This window comes from Schistocerca nitens, chromosome 7 (genome assembly GCF_023898315.1).
Source record: "Schistocerca nitens isolate TAMUIC-IGC-003100 chromosome 7, iqSchNite1.1, whole genome shotgun sequence".
In the NCBI taxonomy this organism is placed as follows: Eukaryota; Metazoa; Arthropoda; class Insecta; order Orthoptera; family Acrididae; genus Schistocerca; species Schistocerca nitens.
Window position 1 is genome coordinate 312,673,031 of NC_064620.1, and position 20,504 is coordinate 312,693,534.

At 40.9% G+C, this 20,504-nt stretch overlaps 1 protein-coding gene across 4 annotated transcripts in view; it reads left to right on the top strand.

Moving 5' to 3' along the window:
* LOC126194749 (integrator complex subunit 8) overlaps positions 1–20,504 on the top strand; it is a 164,160-nt gene that overhangs the window by 35,162 nt on the left and 108,494 nt on the right. For all 4 annotated transcript variants that reach the window (XM_049933020.1, XM_049933019.1, XM_049933022.1 and 1 more), the window contains exons 4-5: positions 3,185–3,397; positions 14,454–14,685. In XM_049933020.1, the coding sequence (XP_049788977.1) occupies positions 3,185–3,397; positions 14,454–14,685 (445 nt within the window). The remainder of the gene's footprint in view (positions 1–3,184; positions 3,398–14,453; positions 14,686–20,504) is intronic.

A 20,504-nucleotide genomic window follows, 5' to 3' on the forward strand; every position in this document is an offset into this window, starting at 1 on the left:
TTGTCTATGTATCACTGCTATACATGGCAATGCTTCATACAAATACTTTCAGAAATGACTTCCTGACACTTAAATCAATACTTGATGTCAACAAATTTCCCTTTTTTAGAAACACATTTCTTGTCATTTCCAGTCTGCATTTTACATCCTCTCTACTTCGACCATCATCAGTTATTTTGCTTCCCAAATAGCAAAACTCGTCTACCACTTTAAGTGTCTCATTTCCTAATCTAATGCCCTCAACAGCACGTGACTTAATTCAACTACATTCCATTATCCTCATTTTGCTTTTGTTGATGTTCGTCCTGCATCATCCTTTTTGCTGTCTCTGACAGAATTAAGATGATGTCTGCAAACCTTGCAAGTTTTTATTTCTTCTCCATGGATTTTAATTCGTACTCCAAATTTTTTGGAAGTATTGCCCTGGCAGTGTCTGTAACCCTCAGGATTATGGAAGAATGATGATGACAAAAAAGTCAAATTGTTGGGTTCGGCCCTGGAAAGAAGGAACGGATGCAGGGGCACAAGAAGAAAGACCCGAATATCCATAGCAATTTTGGAACTTTGTGAGAATGGGTGCAATTATTTTGACAAGCTTCTGTCAATAATACCGGAAGTAATTCACTCAATTGACATAGTAATGTAGGAGGCAACTTGACCTCACTGGAAATAAGAAATAAACAGTTTGTTTCTTTATTTTGTGAGCAAACTTTCTTGCCGACTACAACTAGTTTCTCTTTCCAAGCATACTGAAGTAAAGCAAAAGATGCCATCAAATCAAACGTGATCTTGTTCCAGTTAAGGTGCTACATATACAAACTGAAAATCACACATATAAAGTTCTATGTATGTTTACTCAGAAATAAGTGAGTGCCATTGTGCCTCCTTATGATACAGCGGGTCTTGATTATCATAGACACCATACCTCGCTATATTTCCATCTTAGGAAGTTTAATACGTTTTTGTTCCTTTCCATTTGTAGAGTGCTTTTCGCAAACAGCTTGTATAAAAGAAATTCTACTAGCAAAAATTTATCAGTTGGTTAGTTACTGCATGTATGAAACTTTATTCATTGTAAAGTGCACGAAAGCTCCTGTATGAACACCTGGAGGTGGTAAACATATAGGATGTACGATGTATCTCAAATTGAACATTTTCAAACCAATCTACACCTTAGGAGTAAATAACAGATTTCTTCAAAGAAAGATGCTCTGCTTACATAGTTGCACGGTCAGCCTACAATCCTGGATAATCTAATAGTGAATTTTACAAAGAAATGTGTTTTACGTTAACTCCAGGGACCATTCACTGGAACAAACTTCAGCTACATGCATTTAAACTTTCTTAAAGAAATACTGTAACTGCAACATTCCCAAGTAGTCCACTCTCAGGAAGAATTACCTGGATTCTTGTTGTGTTGAGATATTGGAAAAAAATCAGGATTGTAATTGGCAAAGCAGCTATATGGATTTCTGCTGATGGGGTGATGGATACTGTAGGCTGTTTCATGGCTAATCTAATTGTGGGCAAGTTGGACACTGAGGCTGAATCTAAAACTTAATTAATTTATTATAAACTTTTTGGGGCAACAAATAGTTCAACAGTTGCTAAATTCATTAATGATGGACTAAGATACTATGACCGCTGACATAAAAGAAAAGAAGGTTCTGTTGATGTACATAGATCCATTCGTGTTGAAAGTGGGAAAATCATTTAATGTATTGTATCCAAACTCAGTGAAAATGACATATACGGCTTATGCGTTGCAATAAGTGGCAGAGACAAGTAGACATCAATTTACAGAAGTAAATACTGTACTCAGATATCAGCAATGAAGAAGGTTTTCTTAAAATATCCAGCACCAGGTAGCTGCTGATACCTGATCTACTTCTGCCTCTGGAGCCAGTGATAACAAGGTGGGCAACAGGATCTAAGCTGTGATTTTCTACAGTAAGCACTTTCAATCTGTGAAGTCAGTGATGGAGAACGTTTCTTCTGATCCTGCAATGTCTGTGAGTGAATCCGTGTCAGCATTCTACAGTTATGAAGAGAGCTCAGTTCAGTTTTGTACATTACAAGTCACTTCATCTGGCTTGTTGACAGTCTCAAGTAACCGGAGAATTTAAGCATGCCTATCCAAGAGGCTGTGGGAATAATAGAAGATCCAATTCGGAAGGTCAGTGTTGTACCAGGTGAAATGGGTAATGTAGTTTCCAGTAAACTACAGTCTGTGCTGAATAAAAAAACTTGGTTACTTATATCTCGTTATTTTGTCTCACTTATTTAATCATGAAATAGAAGAACCCTGAGAATTCTAGCACAGTGCCTCTGTATAAAGTTCAGGAATCTCTATTTATAGAAATCATATTGACAGACACTAGACTGTGCATGGTAACATAGCATTTGGGAAAGTGCATTATAGTAAACTGTGCATCCCATTCCACCGTGACTTAAATGCATGAATAAGAGACACTTGTACTTCAGTATTTTTTAGCAGAAGTGAACTGATTAAGAATTGCCATAGATATTTGACTAGCCTGCCTGTGAACTTGTATTTTCTAGAAAAAGAAATTGTTTTCACATATAATTGCTTTGTTACATATTTATTTATGTATTTCACCAATTTTATTTGTATACATATTTCTTAATTTGATATTACATAAAATCTGGGCTCCAGTAATTACAGTGCCATGCAAATTTTCTTGGACTGCAATTTTAGTATCTTGTTTAGTGTCCTGTAACTATAAAGCACTCCTCTAAATCCAGTATGTAATCTTTGAAGTTTGTATTTCACACTGTTGGTCGTACACTCTAAGAAGGCTGTTGGTGTAGTGGCTAATTAGAGTCTCTGATTATGACTGTGTGAAATATGACACTGTGATCATATTGTGGCATAAGAGCCATGGGATCAAGGATCAAGGCTTGACACCCTGTTAGTGCTCCTTTTTTAAATTTTACTTAAGAGTGGCTTCTCACACCAGGCAACATGTCTTGTGTTGGTTGAGTGTTGTTTGGCAGACTGAGACATTTCTCGGTAGGACAGAGGAAAGGCTGTACCTCTCCAATAGGAAAACACCTAGTTTTATTTCTGAAACTAATTTTGAAACTGATTGCTGCCGAATGTTAATAATCTTTTTGCCCAGCTGTCAGCGACTGTCTTCAGTTTTTGTTTTTTTGTTTGCAGGCTACCATTGCCCATGCAAGTTACACTTCTCCATGACTTACAGTATCTGGCACATGAAAAGGATTTTGATGTGAACAGCATGTCAGAGGCAGCTGTGACATCAGGACCATCTCATTTAGTATTTGCTGTAGCTCTGTATAACAGATGGGTGCTGAGAGCAATAGTGCATAACCACGTGTCACCAAAACAGAATCGTCAGAACTCTTCATCAATGTAAGTAAGCACAGTTTGATTCTGCTGTTTTTCAACCATACCTGTTGGACTGCTACATACTTCACCTTGGAGATGACCCCAGACAGAAAAATTTGTAGGATTGAGGTCAGGTGATCTCGTAGGCAATGTACAGTGTGTGCTGGATTTGCTTTTCTTTGAATGCCATTGACAGTGGCCAACGCATGACCTCAGCTTCAGCACTAAATATGAAAGGGCTAAATATTATTAACTGTTGCAGTAGAAAGAGATGGAGACCATGTGAAATGTTGATCACTGACTAACCACTACAGGCCCATGTGGATGAGTGTATTGTATATAATGTTCTACCTTGGTAGACACAAGCCAGCATAACCTCTTGTGATGGAGCGAATATGGTATACCATTTTTGTTTATTCTTCGTATTTATCCGTTTTTGTGTGTGCTGCAAGGTAAATGACTGTCAGTGTGCATTTATACAATCCAAAATTTCTTTAATTTATCAACATGGGCAATAAATAGATTTGTTTGCTGAAATTCAATTCTTATCAGTAATTTTTCTTTGTTTTTCCAGAGACTAAATGAAATGTTTACGATATATTTCATATATCAAATAAAATTCAGAATGAAGATAATATTGTTAAGTTCAAAGTGGTTTTTATGCAGCATTTTTAGAACTCAAATTTAATGCAGTTTTCATGGTTTTTCATAGTTATTCTGAGAAAACTCAATTTAAATGGAATAGGAATTATGCCATATTATTCAGCATTTGATTTAGAAACAATGTTTATAAATTTTTTTATGCCATCCTCAATAGGGAACTGTAGAAAAAATAAAAATAGTCGCAGCAACCATGAATCATGACAAGATCATTGTTGATCACCTGCTGTTTGTTTCATGGCAGCCCATTCAAACTTAAGTACAGTGTGAGCTTGAATATTTATTATTTAATTATTTTTTTCCAAGTTTCGGACAAGGGGCTCCATAAAACTTAAAGCTGATATCGATGTGTAACGAAAAGAGGTTCTGTGCTATGTAAGTCTTATCTTTATGAAAATTGTGCTTATGCTTAAAACATAAATAAAAGCTTTTTCAAAATTATATTAATTGTTGCTGTAGTGTTGCATACCTGCATCAACAACAGACGTTCAGCTTCAAAATAAATTGGTAGTTCACTGAATCAAGTGTAAGATTCTTGAGTTACATGGCAGGTTGTGAAAACTAGTAAACATTTAAGAGCTAGTCCTGTCCTCATTAAACACATGTAAGTATTCATATGACCCATGTTTTATTATATTAAGCTGACAGATCCTACATCATTTTAATATGATACTTGAATACATAAATTACTGATTACTAATCCTAATAGAAGACTTGACTCCAGTTATAGAGTATTCTAGGAAAGCATGTTAATAATAACATGCCAGAAATGTGAGCTGCTCATTGTGGTGCTTTCTTATAATTGACAGCTTCTGTTGTATATGGTTTCATATGTACAATATCAAGATGAAAAGTTGTGAGTCTAACAATGAGTAACTGTATTTTAACGCAGTTGTTTTCAGTGTAGTCTATGTACTCCATCCACCATTTTCTAATGAGAAGAGTCCATCCTTGAAGAGCAAATCTAGAACAGCTGTTAAGTAATCATCTGTGGGTGCCATTACCCCTTCATTACAATCAAAATGATTTCCAGTGACAAATTTCTTTAGATATGGGTAGACATATAAGACAAAAACTGCCAGACTTGCCAACTACGGTGGATATTCTAACAATCTCTATATTCTATATATCTAAAAATAAAGATGATGTGACTTACCAAACGAAAGTGCTGGCAGGTCAATAGACACACAAACAAACACAAACATACAGACAAAATTCAAGCTTTCGCAACCAACGGTTGCTTCATCAGGAAAGAGGGAAGGAGAGGGAAAGACGAAAGGATGTGGGTTTTAGGGGAGAGGGTAAGGAGTCATTCCAATCCCGAGAGCGGAAAGACTTACCTTAGGGGGAAAAAAGGACAGGTATACACTCGCGCACACACACACATATTGGTGATTGTTCCGCCCTATGTAGGTCAGTGTCAACAAAATATTTTCGCATTCGGAGGAGAAAGTTGGTGATTGGCATTTCATGAGGAGATTCCGTCGCAATGAAAAACGCCTTTCTTTTAATGATTTCCAGCCCAAATCCTGTATCATTTCTGTGACACTCTCTCCCATATTTCGCGATAATACAAAACGTGCTGCCTTTCTTTGAACTTTTTCGATGTACTCAGTCAATCCTACCTGGTAAGGATCCCACACCTTGCAGCAGTATTCTAGAAGAGGACGGACAAGTGTAGTGCAGGCAGTCTCCTTAGTAGGTCTGTTACATTTTCTAAGTGCCCTGCCAATAAAATTCAGCCTTTGGTTAGCCTTCCCCACAACATTTTCTATGTGTTCTTTCCAATTTAAGTTGTTCGTAATTGTAATACCTAGGTATTTAGTTGAATTTACAGTTTTTAGATTAGACTGATTTATCGTGTAACCAAAGTTTAATGAATTCCTTTTAGCACTCGTGTGGATGACCTCACCCTTCTCGTTATTTAGGGTCAACTGCCACTTTTCGCACCATTCAGATAATTTTTCTAAATCGTTTTGCATTTTGTTTTGATCTTCTGATGAGTTTATTAGTCGATAAACGACAGTGTCATCTGCAAACAACCGAAGACGGCTGCTCAGATTGTCTCCCAAATCATTTATATACATAAGGAACAGCAAAGAGCCTATAACACTGCCCTGGGGAACACCTGAAATCACTTCTGTTTTACTCAATGATTTTCCATCATTTACTACAAACTGTGACCCCTCTGACAGGAAATCGCAAATCCAGTCACATAACTGAGATGATATTTCATAAGCAGGCAATTTTACTATGAGCCCGCTTGTGTGGTACCGTGTCAAAGCCTTCCAGAAATCCAGGCTTGTCAATAGCACTCAGCACTTCATGTGAATAAAGAGCTAGTTGTGTTTCACAGGAACGATGTTTTCTAAGCCCATGTTGACTGTGTGTCAATAGACCATTTCCTTTGAGGTAATTCATGACGTTTGAAAACAATATATGTTCTAAAATCCTGCTGCATATCAACATTAACGATATGGGCCTGTAATTTAGTGGATTACTCCTACTACCTTTCTTGAATATGGGTGTGCAACTTTCCAGTCTTTGGGCACGGATCTTTCATCGAGCGTACGGTTGTATAGGATTGTTAAGTATGGAGCTAATGCATCAGCATACTCCGAAAGGAACCTTGAGTTGCTTCACTACTCCGAGGATATTTACTTCTACGTTACTCATGTTGGCAGCTGTTCTCGATTCAAATTCTGTAATATTTACTTTGTCTTCTTTTGTGAAGGCATTTCGGAAGGCTGTGTCTAGTAAATCTGCTTTGGCAGCACTGTCTTCGATAGTATCTCCATTGTCATCGAGGAGAGAAGGCATTGATTGTTTCTTGCCACTAACATACCGTATTTACTCGAATCTAAGCCGCACTCGAATCTAAGCCGCACCTGAAAAATGAGACTCGAAATAAAGGGAAAAAAAATTCCCGAATCTAAACCGCACCTGAAATTTGAGACTCGAAATTCAAGGGGAGAGAAAAGTTTTAGGCCGCACCTCCAAATCGAAACAAAGTTGGTCCATTGTAATATGAGACACAATTTAGGTCGAATGAATGACGATACAGCTACAGTAGTTTGGTTCGAGTCGTAACCTTAGCAGTTAAACTTTACCAGGTAGCTATTGCTATGCGTCAGGTGCTCCGTCCGTATTTATACGGGTACCCTTCCTTTTTCACGTGCTTCATCTGGTTTGAATCGATTGCTTATTTTGCTTTGATCTGATAAGTGCCGTTTTCTTTGTTATAGGCGTTTACGTCACTCTAAGCTGAAAATGCATTACTGTACTGCGTCATGCATTGTTTGACGGATTTGATAGTGCGTGTTTACGGCCTGTCGCCGCTCGCGGCATGACTTGCTTTTGTGCGCTCTACCGCCGATTAAAAAAAAAAGAGGAATCGTCTCATTAGCGAAACAATGGCAAGAGACTGCTATTTGTTGTTACTTACACTGCTGCTTTCTTTGATAATGATCAACAAGAACCAAATAATAGACTGCGTATGATAGAACATGTTCTGAACGAGAGTATAGCGAAAATTTTTCTCCTTTTGAAAATCTTTGCGGCCGCTTCTTTAGTACATCAAATTCTGCACAGAAATTAGTCATCTTACATTTAAAATCTAGTCGGTTGCCGTGCTTCATTTCTGACTATCACTATTAGGCATAAGAATAATACGAATATAAACATGACACGATACGTATATTCTTCCGCATTTGCTGTTGTCTCACTCTAGTTTCGTAGTTTATTAGGCAGACAGGATTTAAATGAGATAGCAGCAAACACGAAAGAATACATGACAAAATGTTTATATTCGTATTATTCTTATGGTGAAGATACTACTGCATGTGATTTACATTTCATCAGGTTCCTATTAGCAACCATCTCTTCTCACAGGTAGGAAAAAACTCGGAACGTAGAGTTGGCCATATTGACAAACATCCCTAACAGTCTTGCCAGTCGGATTTTCGTAGTACATTGAAATTCTGCTACATTCGAAGATGAACAATACGGAATTTGTATTTACTTCATTGGATAATGTATGAAAATGCAGTGGTCGAAACTCGAGGCGGAGAAAAAAGAAAGCTCGTCTTCTACCTTTTTTTTTTAATTTATTTACTGATGCAGAGGTTTTGGCGTCAGTATTTATCTTTATGCCCACAAAGCATGCTTGTGTAGCGCTATATATATTCGAAGGCAGAAGTTAGTTGTGGCGGCACCTACCAACATTTTTCAGAACTTCCGCTTGCTTTGCACTCGATTCTAAGCCGCAGGCGGTTTTTTGGATTACAAAAACCGGAAAAAAAGTGCGGCTTAGATTCGAGTAAATACGGTACTTCACATACGACCAGAATCTCTTTGGATTTTCTGCCAGGTTTCGAGACAAAGTTTCATTGTGGAAACTGTTATAGGTGTCTCGCATTGAACTCCACGCTAAGTTTCGAGCTTCTGTAAAGGATCGCCAATGTTGGGGATTTTGCATCTGTTTAAATTTGGCATGTTTGTTTCGTTGTTTGTGCAACAGTGTTCTAACCTGTTTTGTGTACCAAGGAGGATCAGCTTCATCGTTTATTAGTTTATTTGGTATAATCCTCTCAATTGCTGCTGGTACTATTTCTTTGAATTTAAGCCACATCTGGTCTACAGTTATATCATTAATTTGGAATGAGTGGAGATTGTCTCTCAGGGAGGCGTCAAGTGAATTTTTATCTGCTTTTTTGAATAGGTATGTTTTTCGCATATTTTTCGAGAATTTGGGGACTATAGTATTCAATCTCGCTACGACAACCCTGTGTTCACTAATCCCTATATTGGTTTTGATGCTGATTATTAACTCAGGATTCTTTGTTGCTAAGAGGTCAAGTGTGTTTTCACAACCGTTTACTATTCGCGTGGGCTCATGAACTAACTGCTCGAAATAATTTTCAGAGAATGCGTTTAACACGATTTCGGATGATATTGTATGCGTACCTCTGGAATCAAATATGTATTTTTGCCAACATATCGAGGGTAAATTAGTCACCACCAACTATTATCGTATGAGCTGGGTACTTGTTTGAAATCAAACTCAAGTTTTCTTTGAACCTTTCAGCAACTGTATCATCTGAACTGGGAGGTTGGTAAAAGGATCCAATTATTATTTTATTCTGGTTGCCAACAGTGACCTCTGCCCATACTAACTCACAGGATGTATCTACTTCAATTTTGCGACAAGTTAAACTACTTCTAACAGCAACAAACACGCCACTACCAACCGTGTTTAGCCTATCTTTTCGGAACACCATTAGGTTCTTCGCAAAAATTTCGGCTGAGCTTATATCCGGCTTTAGCCAGCTTTCAGTGCCTATAACAATTTGAGCATCATTGCTTTCCATTAGCGCTTCGAGCTCTGGTACTTTCCCAACACAGCTATAACAATTTACAACTGTTATACCAATGGTTCCTGTATCTATGTTCTTCCTGTGTTCAGCCTGCACCCTTTATGACTGAAGCCCATCTTGTGTTTTCCTGAGACCCTCGAACCTAAAAAACCGCCCAGTTCACGCCAAACAGCCCCTGCTACCCGTGTAGCCGCCTCCTGCGTATAGTGGACACCTGACCTATTCAACAGAATCCGAAACTCAAGCACCCTTTAGCGCAAGTCGAGGAGTCTGCAGCCTACACGGTTGCAGAACCGTCTGAGCCTCTGATTTAGACCCTCCACTTAGCTCTGTACCAGAGATCCGCAATCAGTCCTGTCGACAGTGCTGCAAATAGTCAGCTCTGCTTTCATCTTGCAAGCAAGACTGGCAGCCTTTACCACTTCTGTTAGCCGCTTGAAACTAGAGAGAATCTTTTCTGATCCAAAGCGACACACATCATTGGTACCGACGTGAGCAACCACCTGCAGTTGGCTGCACCCTGTGCTCTTCATAGCATCCGGGAGGACCCTTTCCACATCTGGAATGACTCCACCTGGTATGCACACGGAGTGCACATTGGTTTTCTTACCCTCCTTGTCAGCCAAGTCCCTAAGGGGCCCCATAACGCACCTAACGTTGGAACTCCCAACTACCAATAGTCCCACCCTCTGCAATTGCCCGGATATTGCAGGCTGAGTGGTTTCCTCTGAAACAGGACAGGCAACAGCATCCGGCTCAGTGACAGTGTCAGCCACAGACAGCACCTGGAACCACTCAGGACGCCCCGTGGTGGCTGGTTACTGTGCCCTCACTGAGAGAATCTCTGCTCTTGTAGACCAAAACCTTCAACCTATTACCCGGACCCTATCCTCCTATATAAAAGATACCAACCATTTCCTCGACAGACTCTCCACAGTTCCTGTACCACACGGTGCCCTGCTCGTCACTATTGATGCCAACTCCCTGTACACTAACATTCCTAATGCCCATGGACTTAATGCTATTGAACACTACCTTTCCAGACGCCCTATGGATTCCAAACCAACAACCTCCTACCTAGTCTCCATGAACAACTATATCCTCACTGAGAATTACTTCTCCTTTGAAGGCATTACCTACAAACAAATCCGCAGTACTGCTATGGTCACCCGCATGGCATCATCCTATGCTAACCTATTCATGGGCCATCTAGAGGAATCCTTCCTAAAAACCCAGAATCCTAAACCCCTCACCTGGTTCAGATTTATTGATGACATCTTTCCTATCTGGATTGAAGGTGAGGACATCCTATTTACATTCCTCCAGAACCTCAACAACTTCTCCCCCATTTGCTTCACCTGGTCCTACTCAACCCAACAAGACACCTTCCTAGATGTTGACCTTCACCTCAGAGATGGCTACATCAGTACCTCTGTCCATATCAAACCTACTAACCACCGGCAATACCTCCACTTCGACAGCTGGCAGCCATTCCATACCAAGAAGTCCCTTCCGTACAGCCTAGCCACCTGTGTTCGTCACATCTGCAGTGACGAGCAGTCCCTCTCAAAATATACTGAGGGTCTCACTGAAGTCTTCACTGACCGTAATTATCCTCCCATCCTTTTACGAAAACAAATCTGCCGTGCCTTATCTTTCCAGTCTCCCACCACCTCCCAAAGTCAGGGTTACGATTACCTCTCGTCGTACCCTGAAATGAGAAATGTTCTGCTCGCTATCCTTCCCACCCCTCCTACCGTGGTATTCCGCCGTCCACCGAACCTACACAATATATTCGTCCATCCTTACACAACCCCTGCTCCCAATCCCTTACCTCATGGCTCATACCCCTGTAATAGACCTAGATGCAAGACCTTGTCCCATGCATCCTCCTACCAACATCTATTCCATTTCGGTCACTAACATCACCTATCCCATCAAAGGCAGGGCTACCTGTGAAACCAGTCATGTGATTTACAAGCTAAGCTGCAACCACTGTGTTGCATTCTATGTAGGGATGACAACCAATAAGCTGTCTGTCCGCATGAACGGCCACCGACAAACTGTGGCCTAAAAGCAAGTAGTCCACCCTGTTGGTGAACACGCTGCCAAACATATCGCTCATTTCAATGACTGCTTCACAGCCTGTGTGATATGGATCCTTCCCACCAACACTAGCTTTTCTGAATTGCGCAGGTGGGAACTTTCCCTGCAATACATCCTACATTCCCGTAACCCTCCTGGACTCAACCTTCATTAGTCACTGTCCTCACCCATCCAGCCCCCTCCCTGTTCCCATTCCAGCACTACACAGCCGTCATTTCACTGCTACACGCAGTCTTTTAATTTCTTTTTATTTCTCTCCTTTCTGCTACTTACCCAGTCCCCCCTCAGCACCTTCTCTCCTGCCCTCCGTCTAAACTGCAACACTTCACTGTCCGCCACTCCCACCATACTATCCCTCCCCCTCCCCACCCCAGCCTCCTCCTTACCCCCACCCATTTGCCACTCCCATCATGCACTGGTGCTGCTGCTCACAATGTGGTTTCAGCTCTCGGAGACTGGAGACGTATGTGCAAGTTGTATTTACGTGTGTGTGTGTGTGTGTGTGTGTGTGTGTGTGTGTGTGTGTGTACTGCTGACAAAGGCCTTAATGGCTGAAAGCTATATTTGTGTGAATCTTTTTACTGTGCCTGTTGTGACTCAGCATCTCTGCTATATGGTGAGTAGCAACTTTCCTTCTCTGGTATTGTTATATTCCATCCTGGATTTTCCATTGTTTGACCAAGATATTCTCTGTTTTTGTTTTGCTTTGACAAAATCAGTAATGTTCCTTTTAAAATGGCCCAAATATTGCAGAGAATTTTGCACTCGCATTTTATTCTGATAAGAAAAATGTGGCATTCATCATGCACCGTGCTTCCTCAGACATAATTCTTCATGTAAATTATATTATATTCTTTCTGGTACATTCATAGCTTCAACTATTTCTTGCACCTCCATTCCCTTATCACCCAATGCAGTATTACATATGTTCTTGATACTTTTGTCTATGGTTGCAGTTTTGTGACATTGTTTGCATGAACCATCTGCAAGAGAAGTATTGCTACATTTGAATTCTGTCACACGTTTCTTAAGTGCTGTGAATGAAGGAACAGACTACTCATAACCGGTTGTCAACTTCATATGAATTTACATTGATGGTAATCTGTCCAAACAAAGAACTTCCCAGTGGTACAGCGTTTTAATTCAACCATTCAAACTAATAGCATACGGAATGACCACTACAAAAAACATATAAATAAAGCTACTTGCAGACATGGTTCACATTTGACTTGCAGTATTGCACAGTATCTAACAATGCAATAAATACATAATTTCATTGCAATCGAAATTGTCTTTGTAATGGCATAAAACTTCCAGTTTCCTTGAGGCTGATGAAGATGCCATTACTTTTGTTGATTATGCCACAATAGTTACTGTATCTGTTAATATTCCATTCTTATGGTGACTTAACCAATCTAGTAGACACACAGAATGCACTAATTGAAAATTTCCTTTTTAACCAAATTTATTGCATCTATAGAGGCGGAGCCCGCATCTCGTGGTCGTGCGGTAGCGTTCTCGCTTCCCACGCCCAGGTTCCCGGGTTCGATTCCCGGCGGGGTCAGGGATTTTCTCTGCCTCGTGATGGCTGGGTGTTGTGTGCTGTCCTTAGGTTAGTTAGGTTTAAGTAGTTCTAAGTTCTAGGGGACTTATGACCACAGCAGTTGAGTCCCATAGTGCTCAGAGCCATTTGAACCATATAGAGGCGGAAAATGATGTATAGAAAATTAGATTTCAGCAACTTCTAATTTCTTGCACATTCTGAATGTGTACTGAACCACATGATGGCACAACCTTAGACATTATGTAATCACTGGTGTACCTTTGTTTGCAGCTCCTGCTGCTCACAGAAGAAAAGTTTATATTAATGACATTATGACACAGGTACAATAATTTCATTTCAGTTAAACAATATCTGAAACATCTTGATATACTCTTTATAACAAGTTTGAGAGAAATAGATGATAGGTTGATTATATCTAAGAAAATAATATGTATTTACATTACTTTCTGTGTCCGGGCAAGAATATCTAAACTCTATTCTTCTAAAACTCTACAGCTTTAATAGCCTTGTCACTGGATAAAAAGAGATCTTCCACTGTGAAAATAAACTCCATCCTTGGGCGCATGAGCAAATGTTGAATTGTGTGTGTTTCTCTGCATTCACACTGCTCATCTTCAGAGTAACCTCACTTAATCATGTTTACTTTGTATTTTGCACTTCTGTTCTTAATCTATTTAGTGCTGTCCATGTATTGTATGATTTCCCCTTTGGGGTGAATATTTGTAATTTGCAGAATGTCTAACCATAAAGTAGGCGGCATGACTCAGGTCGGCCCTCTAGAGGTACTATCCATTGGTTGAAACTCTTACTTGTTTTAACACAAGTTGGAACTGTTTATTGGTTACATAGTAAGTGCCATGGGTTGGATTGCTGCTTTTTTCCTCTCTGTTTCATTGGCTGCTTTGTGCCTGATATTTGATATGCTATGTACAGTTTTTATGGTTTCATGACAAAACATTCATCCATTTGCTCACTCACACATTCATTCATTGATTGTGAACAAAAGTTCCCATTAAAAAAGAGATCCTTCAGGAATGTTAAGAGAATCAAAGTACACATTAACAGAGGACAAGCAAATAGTAGAAATCTGCTCTGTCTACTGTATAACTAATAAACTATCACTATACTGCTCTCTTTTTTTTTAAAAAAAAAGAAAAAAATCCTCAAAATTCTGTGCACCATAACAAATAAAGAGGCAAATGAACAATCTCTGCTTCAAAGCATGCTTTTCTTTTTTGGTTAATGTTATTTTCACACTCAGAGAGAAGTGAATTTTGTTTCCATGAAAAGTGTATGATTATTTGCTTGTGAAAGGAAATGACTAGTTACTGTATGTATTGAAATTAATATAATTGTGTTGTTTTCCTTCTCACAGCCCTGGTCTGCAGGACAGCAATTATGTGCCGCCACATGTGTTAGATGAGCTCATGCACAGCCTGGAGAAGCAGGCAGCCAATAGTATAGCAGTTCTGAATCGTCTCACCACAATTCCTGCACCACTTCTACCAACCCCAGAGACATTTAATGTGCTTACAGAAGATAGCACAAGCGTGTGCCAGAACTGGGCGGAGGGTATCACAATATCTGATGATGAGTTTCACTGCCAGGTTAGTCCCTTTATGACACTTTTCTCATTTGGTGTCAAACAGTTAGGCTAGTCATTATTAACACTCTAGGTTACAAAATCAAACAGGTGTTAGTTCATGTCCAGTATCTTGTTGTGAAAAAATGTTAACTGTGCTATATAATTAGGATAAACGAAATAAAGTTGATAAGTGCAGCAACTGCTAAACACTGCAATTGGAATGAGATGAAACATGGTGTCAAGAATTTGAGGGGAAGAAAATTAAAGAGTATAATTCATCAAACAATGAAAAATCCAGGATGGAATGTAACAATACCAGAGAAGGAAAGTTGGTACTCACCATATAGCAGAGATGCTGAGTCGTGATAGGCACAACAAAAAGATTCACACAATTATAGCTTTCGGCTATTAAGGTCTTTGTCAGCAGTACACACACACACACACACACACACACACACACACACACACACACACACACACACACACATATATATATATATATATATATATATATATATATATATATATATATATACGCAACTTGCACACACTTCTGCAGAGAGCTGAAACCACACTGCGAACAACAGCACCAGTGCATGATGGGAGTGGTGACTGGGTGAGGGTAAGGAGGTGGCTGGGGCGGGGAGGGGGAGGGATAGTATGGTGGGAGTGGCAGACAGTGAAGTGTTGCAGTTTAGACGGAGGACAGAAGAAAAGGTGCGGAGGGGGTAAGTAGTGGAAAGGAGAGGCATAAAAAGTAATTAAAAGACTGAGTGGTGCGGTGAAATGACGGCTGTGTAGTGCTGGAATGGAAACAGGGAGGGGGCTGGATGGGTGAGGACACTGACTAACGAAGGTTAATGCCAAGAGGGTTACGGGAATATAGGATGTATTGCAGGGAAAGTTCCCACCTGCGCAATTCAGAAAAGCTAGTGTTGGTGGGAAGGATCCATATCACACAGGCTGTGAAGCAGTCATTGAAATGAGGGATACGTTTGGCAGCGTGTTCAGCAACAGGGTGGACTACTTGCTTTTAGGCCACAGTTCGTCGGTGGCCGTTCATGCGGACAGACAGCTTATTGGTTGTCATCCCTACATAGAATGCAGCACAGTGGATGCAGCTTAGCTTGTAAATCACATGACTGGTTTCACAGGTAGCCCTGCCTCTGATGGGATAGGTGATATTAGTGACCGGAGTGGAGTAGGTGGCAGTAGGAGGATGTATGGTACAGGTCTTGCATCTAGGTCTGTTACAGGGGTATGAGCCATGAGGTAAGGGATTGGGAGCAGGGGTTGTGTAAGGATGTTGTTGTTGTGGTCTTCAGTCCTGAGACTGGTTTGATGCAGCTCTCCATGCTACTCTATCCTGTGCAAGCTTCTTCATCTCCCAGTACCTACTGCAACCTACATCCTTCTGAATCTGTTTAGTGTATTCATCTCTTGGTCTCCCTCTACGATTTTTACCCTCCACGCTGCCCTCCAATGCTAAATTTGTGATCCCTTGATGCCTCAAAACATGTCCTACCAACCGATCCCTTCTTCTAGTCAAGTTGTGCCACAAACTTCTCTTCTCCCCAATCCTATTCAATACCTCCTCATTAGTTACGTGATCTACCCACCTTATCTTCAGCATTCTTCTGTAGCACCACATTTCGAAAGCTTCTATCCTCTTCTTGTCCAAACTGGTTATCGTCCATGTTTCACTTCCATACATGGCTACACTCCATACAAATACTTTCAGAAACGACTTCCTGACACTTAAATCTATACTTGATGTTAACAAATTTCTCTTCTTGAGAAACGATTTCCTTGCCATTGCCAGTCTACATTTTATATCCTCTCTACTTCGACCATCATCGGTTATTTTACTCCCTAAATAGCAAAACTCCTTTACTACTTTAAGTGTCTCATTTCCTAACCTAATTCCCTCAGCATCACCCGACTTAATTTGACTACATTCCATTATCCTCGTTTTGCTTTTGTTGATGTTCATCTTATATCCTCCTTTCAAGACACTGTCCATTCCGTTCAACTGCTCTTCCAAGTCCTTTGCTGTCTCTGACAGAATTACAATGTCATCGGCGAACCTCAAAGTTTTTACTTCTTCTCCATGGATTTTAATACCTACTCCGAATTTTTCGTTTGTTTCCTTTACTGCTTGCTCAATATACAGATTGAATAACATCGGGGAGAGGCTACAACCCTGTCTCACACCTTTCCCAACCACTGCTTCCCTTTCATGCCCCTCGACTCTTATAACTGCCATCTGGTTTCTGTACAAATTGTAAATAGCCTTTCGCTTCCTGTATTTTACCCCTGCCACCTTTAGAATTTGAAAGAGAGTATTCCAGTTAACATTGTCAAAAGCTTTCTCTAAGTCTACAAATGCTAGAAACGTAGGTTTGCCTTTTCTTAATCTAGCTTCTAAGATAAGTCGTAAGGTCAGTATTGCCTCACGTGTTCCAACATTTCTACGGAATCCAAACTGATCTTCCCCGAGGTCGGCTTCTACCAGTTTTTCCATTCGTCTGTAAAGAATTCGCGTTAGTATTTTGCAGCTGTGACTTATTAAACTGATAGTCCGGTAATTTTCGCATCTGTCAACACCTGCTTTCTTTGGGATTGGAATTATTATATTCTTCTTGAAGTCTGAGGGTATTTCGCCTGTCTCATACATCGTGCTCACCAGATGGTAAAGTTTTGTCATGACTGGCTCTCCCGAGGCCATCAGTAGTTCTAATGGAATGTTGTCTACTCCCGGGGCCTTGTTTCGACTCAGGTCTTTCAGTGCTCTGTCAAACTCTTCACGCAGTATCTTATCTCCCATTTCGTCTTCATCTACATCCTCTTCCATTTCCATAATATTGTCCTCAAGTACATCGCCCTTGTATAAACCCTCTATATACTCCTTCCACCTTTCTGCCTTCCCTTCTTTGCTTAGAACTGGGTTGCCATCTGAGCTCTTGATATTCATACAAGTGGTTCTCTTCTCTCCAAAGGTCTCTTTAATTTTCCTGTAGGCAGTATCTATCTTACCCCTAGTGAGACAAGTCTCTACATCCTTACATTTGTCCTCTAGCCATCCCTGCTTAGCCATTTTGCACTTCCTGTCGATCTCATTTTTGAGACGCTTGTATTCCTTTTTGCCTGCTTCATTTACTGCATTTTTATATTTTCTCCTTTCATCAATTAAATTCAATATTTCTTCTGTTACCCAAGGATTTCTATTAGCCCTCGTCTTTTTACCTACTTGATCCTCTGCTGCCTTCACTACTTCATCCCTCAGAGCTACCCATTCTTCTTCTACTGTATTTCTTTCCCCCATTCCTGTAAATTGTTCCCTTATGCTCTCCCTGAAACTCTCTACAACCTCTGGTTCTTTCAGTTTATCCAGGTCCCATCTCCTTAAATTACCACCTTTATGCAGTTTCTTCAGTTTCAATCTGCAGTTCATAACCAATAGATTGTGGTCAGAATCCACATCTGCCCCAGGAAACGTCTTACAATTTAAAACCTGGTTCCTAAATCTCTGTCTTACCATTATATAATCTATCTGATACCTTTTAGTATCTCCAGGATTCTTCCAGGTATACAACCTTCTTTTATGATTCTTGAACCAAGTGTTAGCTATGATTAAGTTGTGCTCTGTGCAAAATTCTACAAGGCGGCTTCCTCTTTCATTCCTTCCCCCCAATCCATATTCACCTACTATGTTTCCTTCTCTCCCTTTTCCTACTGACGAATTCCAGTCACCCATGACTATTAAATTTTCGTCTCCCTTCACTACCTGAATAATTTCTTTTATCTCGTCATACATTTCATCAATTTCTTCATCATCTGCAGAGCTAGTTGGCATATAAACTTGAACTACTGTAGTAGGCATGGGCTTTGTGTCTATCTTGGCCACAATAATGCGTTCACTATGCTGTTTGTAGTAGCTAACCCGCACTCCTATTTTTTTATTCATTATTAAACCTACTCCTGCATTACCCCTATTTGATTTTGTATTTATAACCCTGTAATCACCTGACCAAAAGTCTTGTTCCTCCTGCCACCGAACTTCACTAATTCCCACTATATCTAATTTTAACCTATCCATTTCCCTTTTTAAATTTTCTAACTTACCTGCCCGATTAAGGGATCTGACATTCCACGCTCCGATCCGTAGAACGCCAGTTTTCTTTCTCCTGATAACGACGTCCTCCTGAGTAGTCGGAGATCCGAATGGGGGACTATTTTACCTCCGGAATATTTTACCCAAGAGGACGCCATCATCATTTAATCATACAGTAGAGCTGCATGTCCTCGGGAAAAATTACGGCTGTAGTTTCCCCTTGCTTTCAACCGTTCGCAGTACCAGCACAGCAAGGCCGTTTTGGTTAATGTTACAAGGCCAGATCAGTCAGTCATCCAGACTGTTGCCCCTGCAACTACTGAAAAGGCTGCTGCCCCTCTTCAGGAACCACATGTTTGTCTGGCCTCTCAACAGATACCCCTCCGTTGTGGTTGCACCTACGGTACGGCCATCTGTATCGCTGAGGCACGCAAGCCTCCCCACCAACGGCAAGGTCCATGGTTCATGGGGGGGTGTGTAAGGATGGACGAGTATATTGTGTAGGTTTGGTGGACGGCGGAATACCTCAGTAGGAGGGGTGGGAAGGATAGTGGGCAGGAGATTTTTCATTTCAGGGCACGACGAGAGGTAATCGAAACCCTGGCGGAGAATGTAATTCGGTTGCTCCAGTCCCTGATGGTACTGTGTTTCGAGGGGAATGCTCCTGTGTGGCCGTTCTGTGGGACTTTGGGAGGTGGTGGGAGTCTGGAAAGATAAGGCACGGGAGATTTGTTTTTGTACAAGGATGGGGGGATAATTAAGGTCAGTGAAGGCTTCAGTGAGACTCTCGGTATATTTTGAGAGAGACTGCTCATCACTGCAGATGTGACAACCACAGGTGCTATGCTGTACGGAAACGACTTTTTGGTATAGAACAGGTGGCAGCTGTCGAAGTGGAGGTATTACTCTTGGTTAGTAGGTTTGATATGGACCATCAAACCATTAAACCTAGTAACCACCAGCAATACCTCCACTTCGACAGCTGCCACCTGTTCTATACCAAGAAGTCCCTTGTGTACAGCATAGCCACCTGTGGTTGTCGCATCTGCAGTGCCGAGCAGTCCCTCTCAAAATATACCGAGGGTCTCACTGAAGCCTTCACTGACAGTAATTATCCTCCCATCATTGTACAAAAACAAATCTCCTGTGCCTTATCTTTCCAGTCTCCTATCGCATCCCAAAGTCCCACAGTCCGGCCACAGAGGAGCATTCTCCTCGTAACTCAGTACCATCAGGGGCTGGAGCAACTGAATTACATTCTCTGCCAGGTTTTCAATTGCCTCCCGTTGTGCCCTGAAATGAGAAATGTCCTGCCCACTATCCTTCCCACCGCTCCTACTGAGGTATTCCGCCGTCCACCAAACCTACACAATATACTCGTCCGTCCTTACACAACCCCTGCTCCCAATCCCTTACCTCATGGCTCATACCCCTGTAACAGACCTAGATGCAAGACCTGTACCATACATCCTCCTACCACCACCTACTCCACTCCGGTCACTAATATCACCTATCCCATCAGAGGCAGGGCTACCTGTGAAACCAGTCATGTGATTTACAAGCTAAGCTGTATCCACTGTGCTGCATTCTATGTAGGCAGGACAACCAATAAGCTGTCTGTCCGGATGAATGGACACCGACAAACAGTGGTCAAGAAACAAGTGGACCACCCTGTTGCTGAACACGCTGCCAAACAAGATATCCCTCATCTCAGTGACTGCTTCACA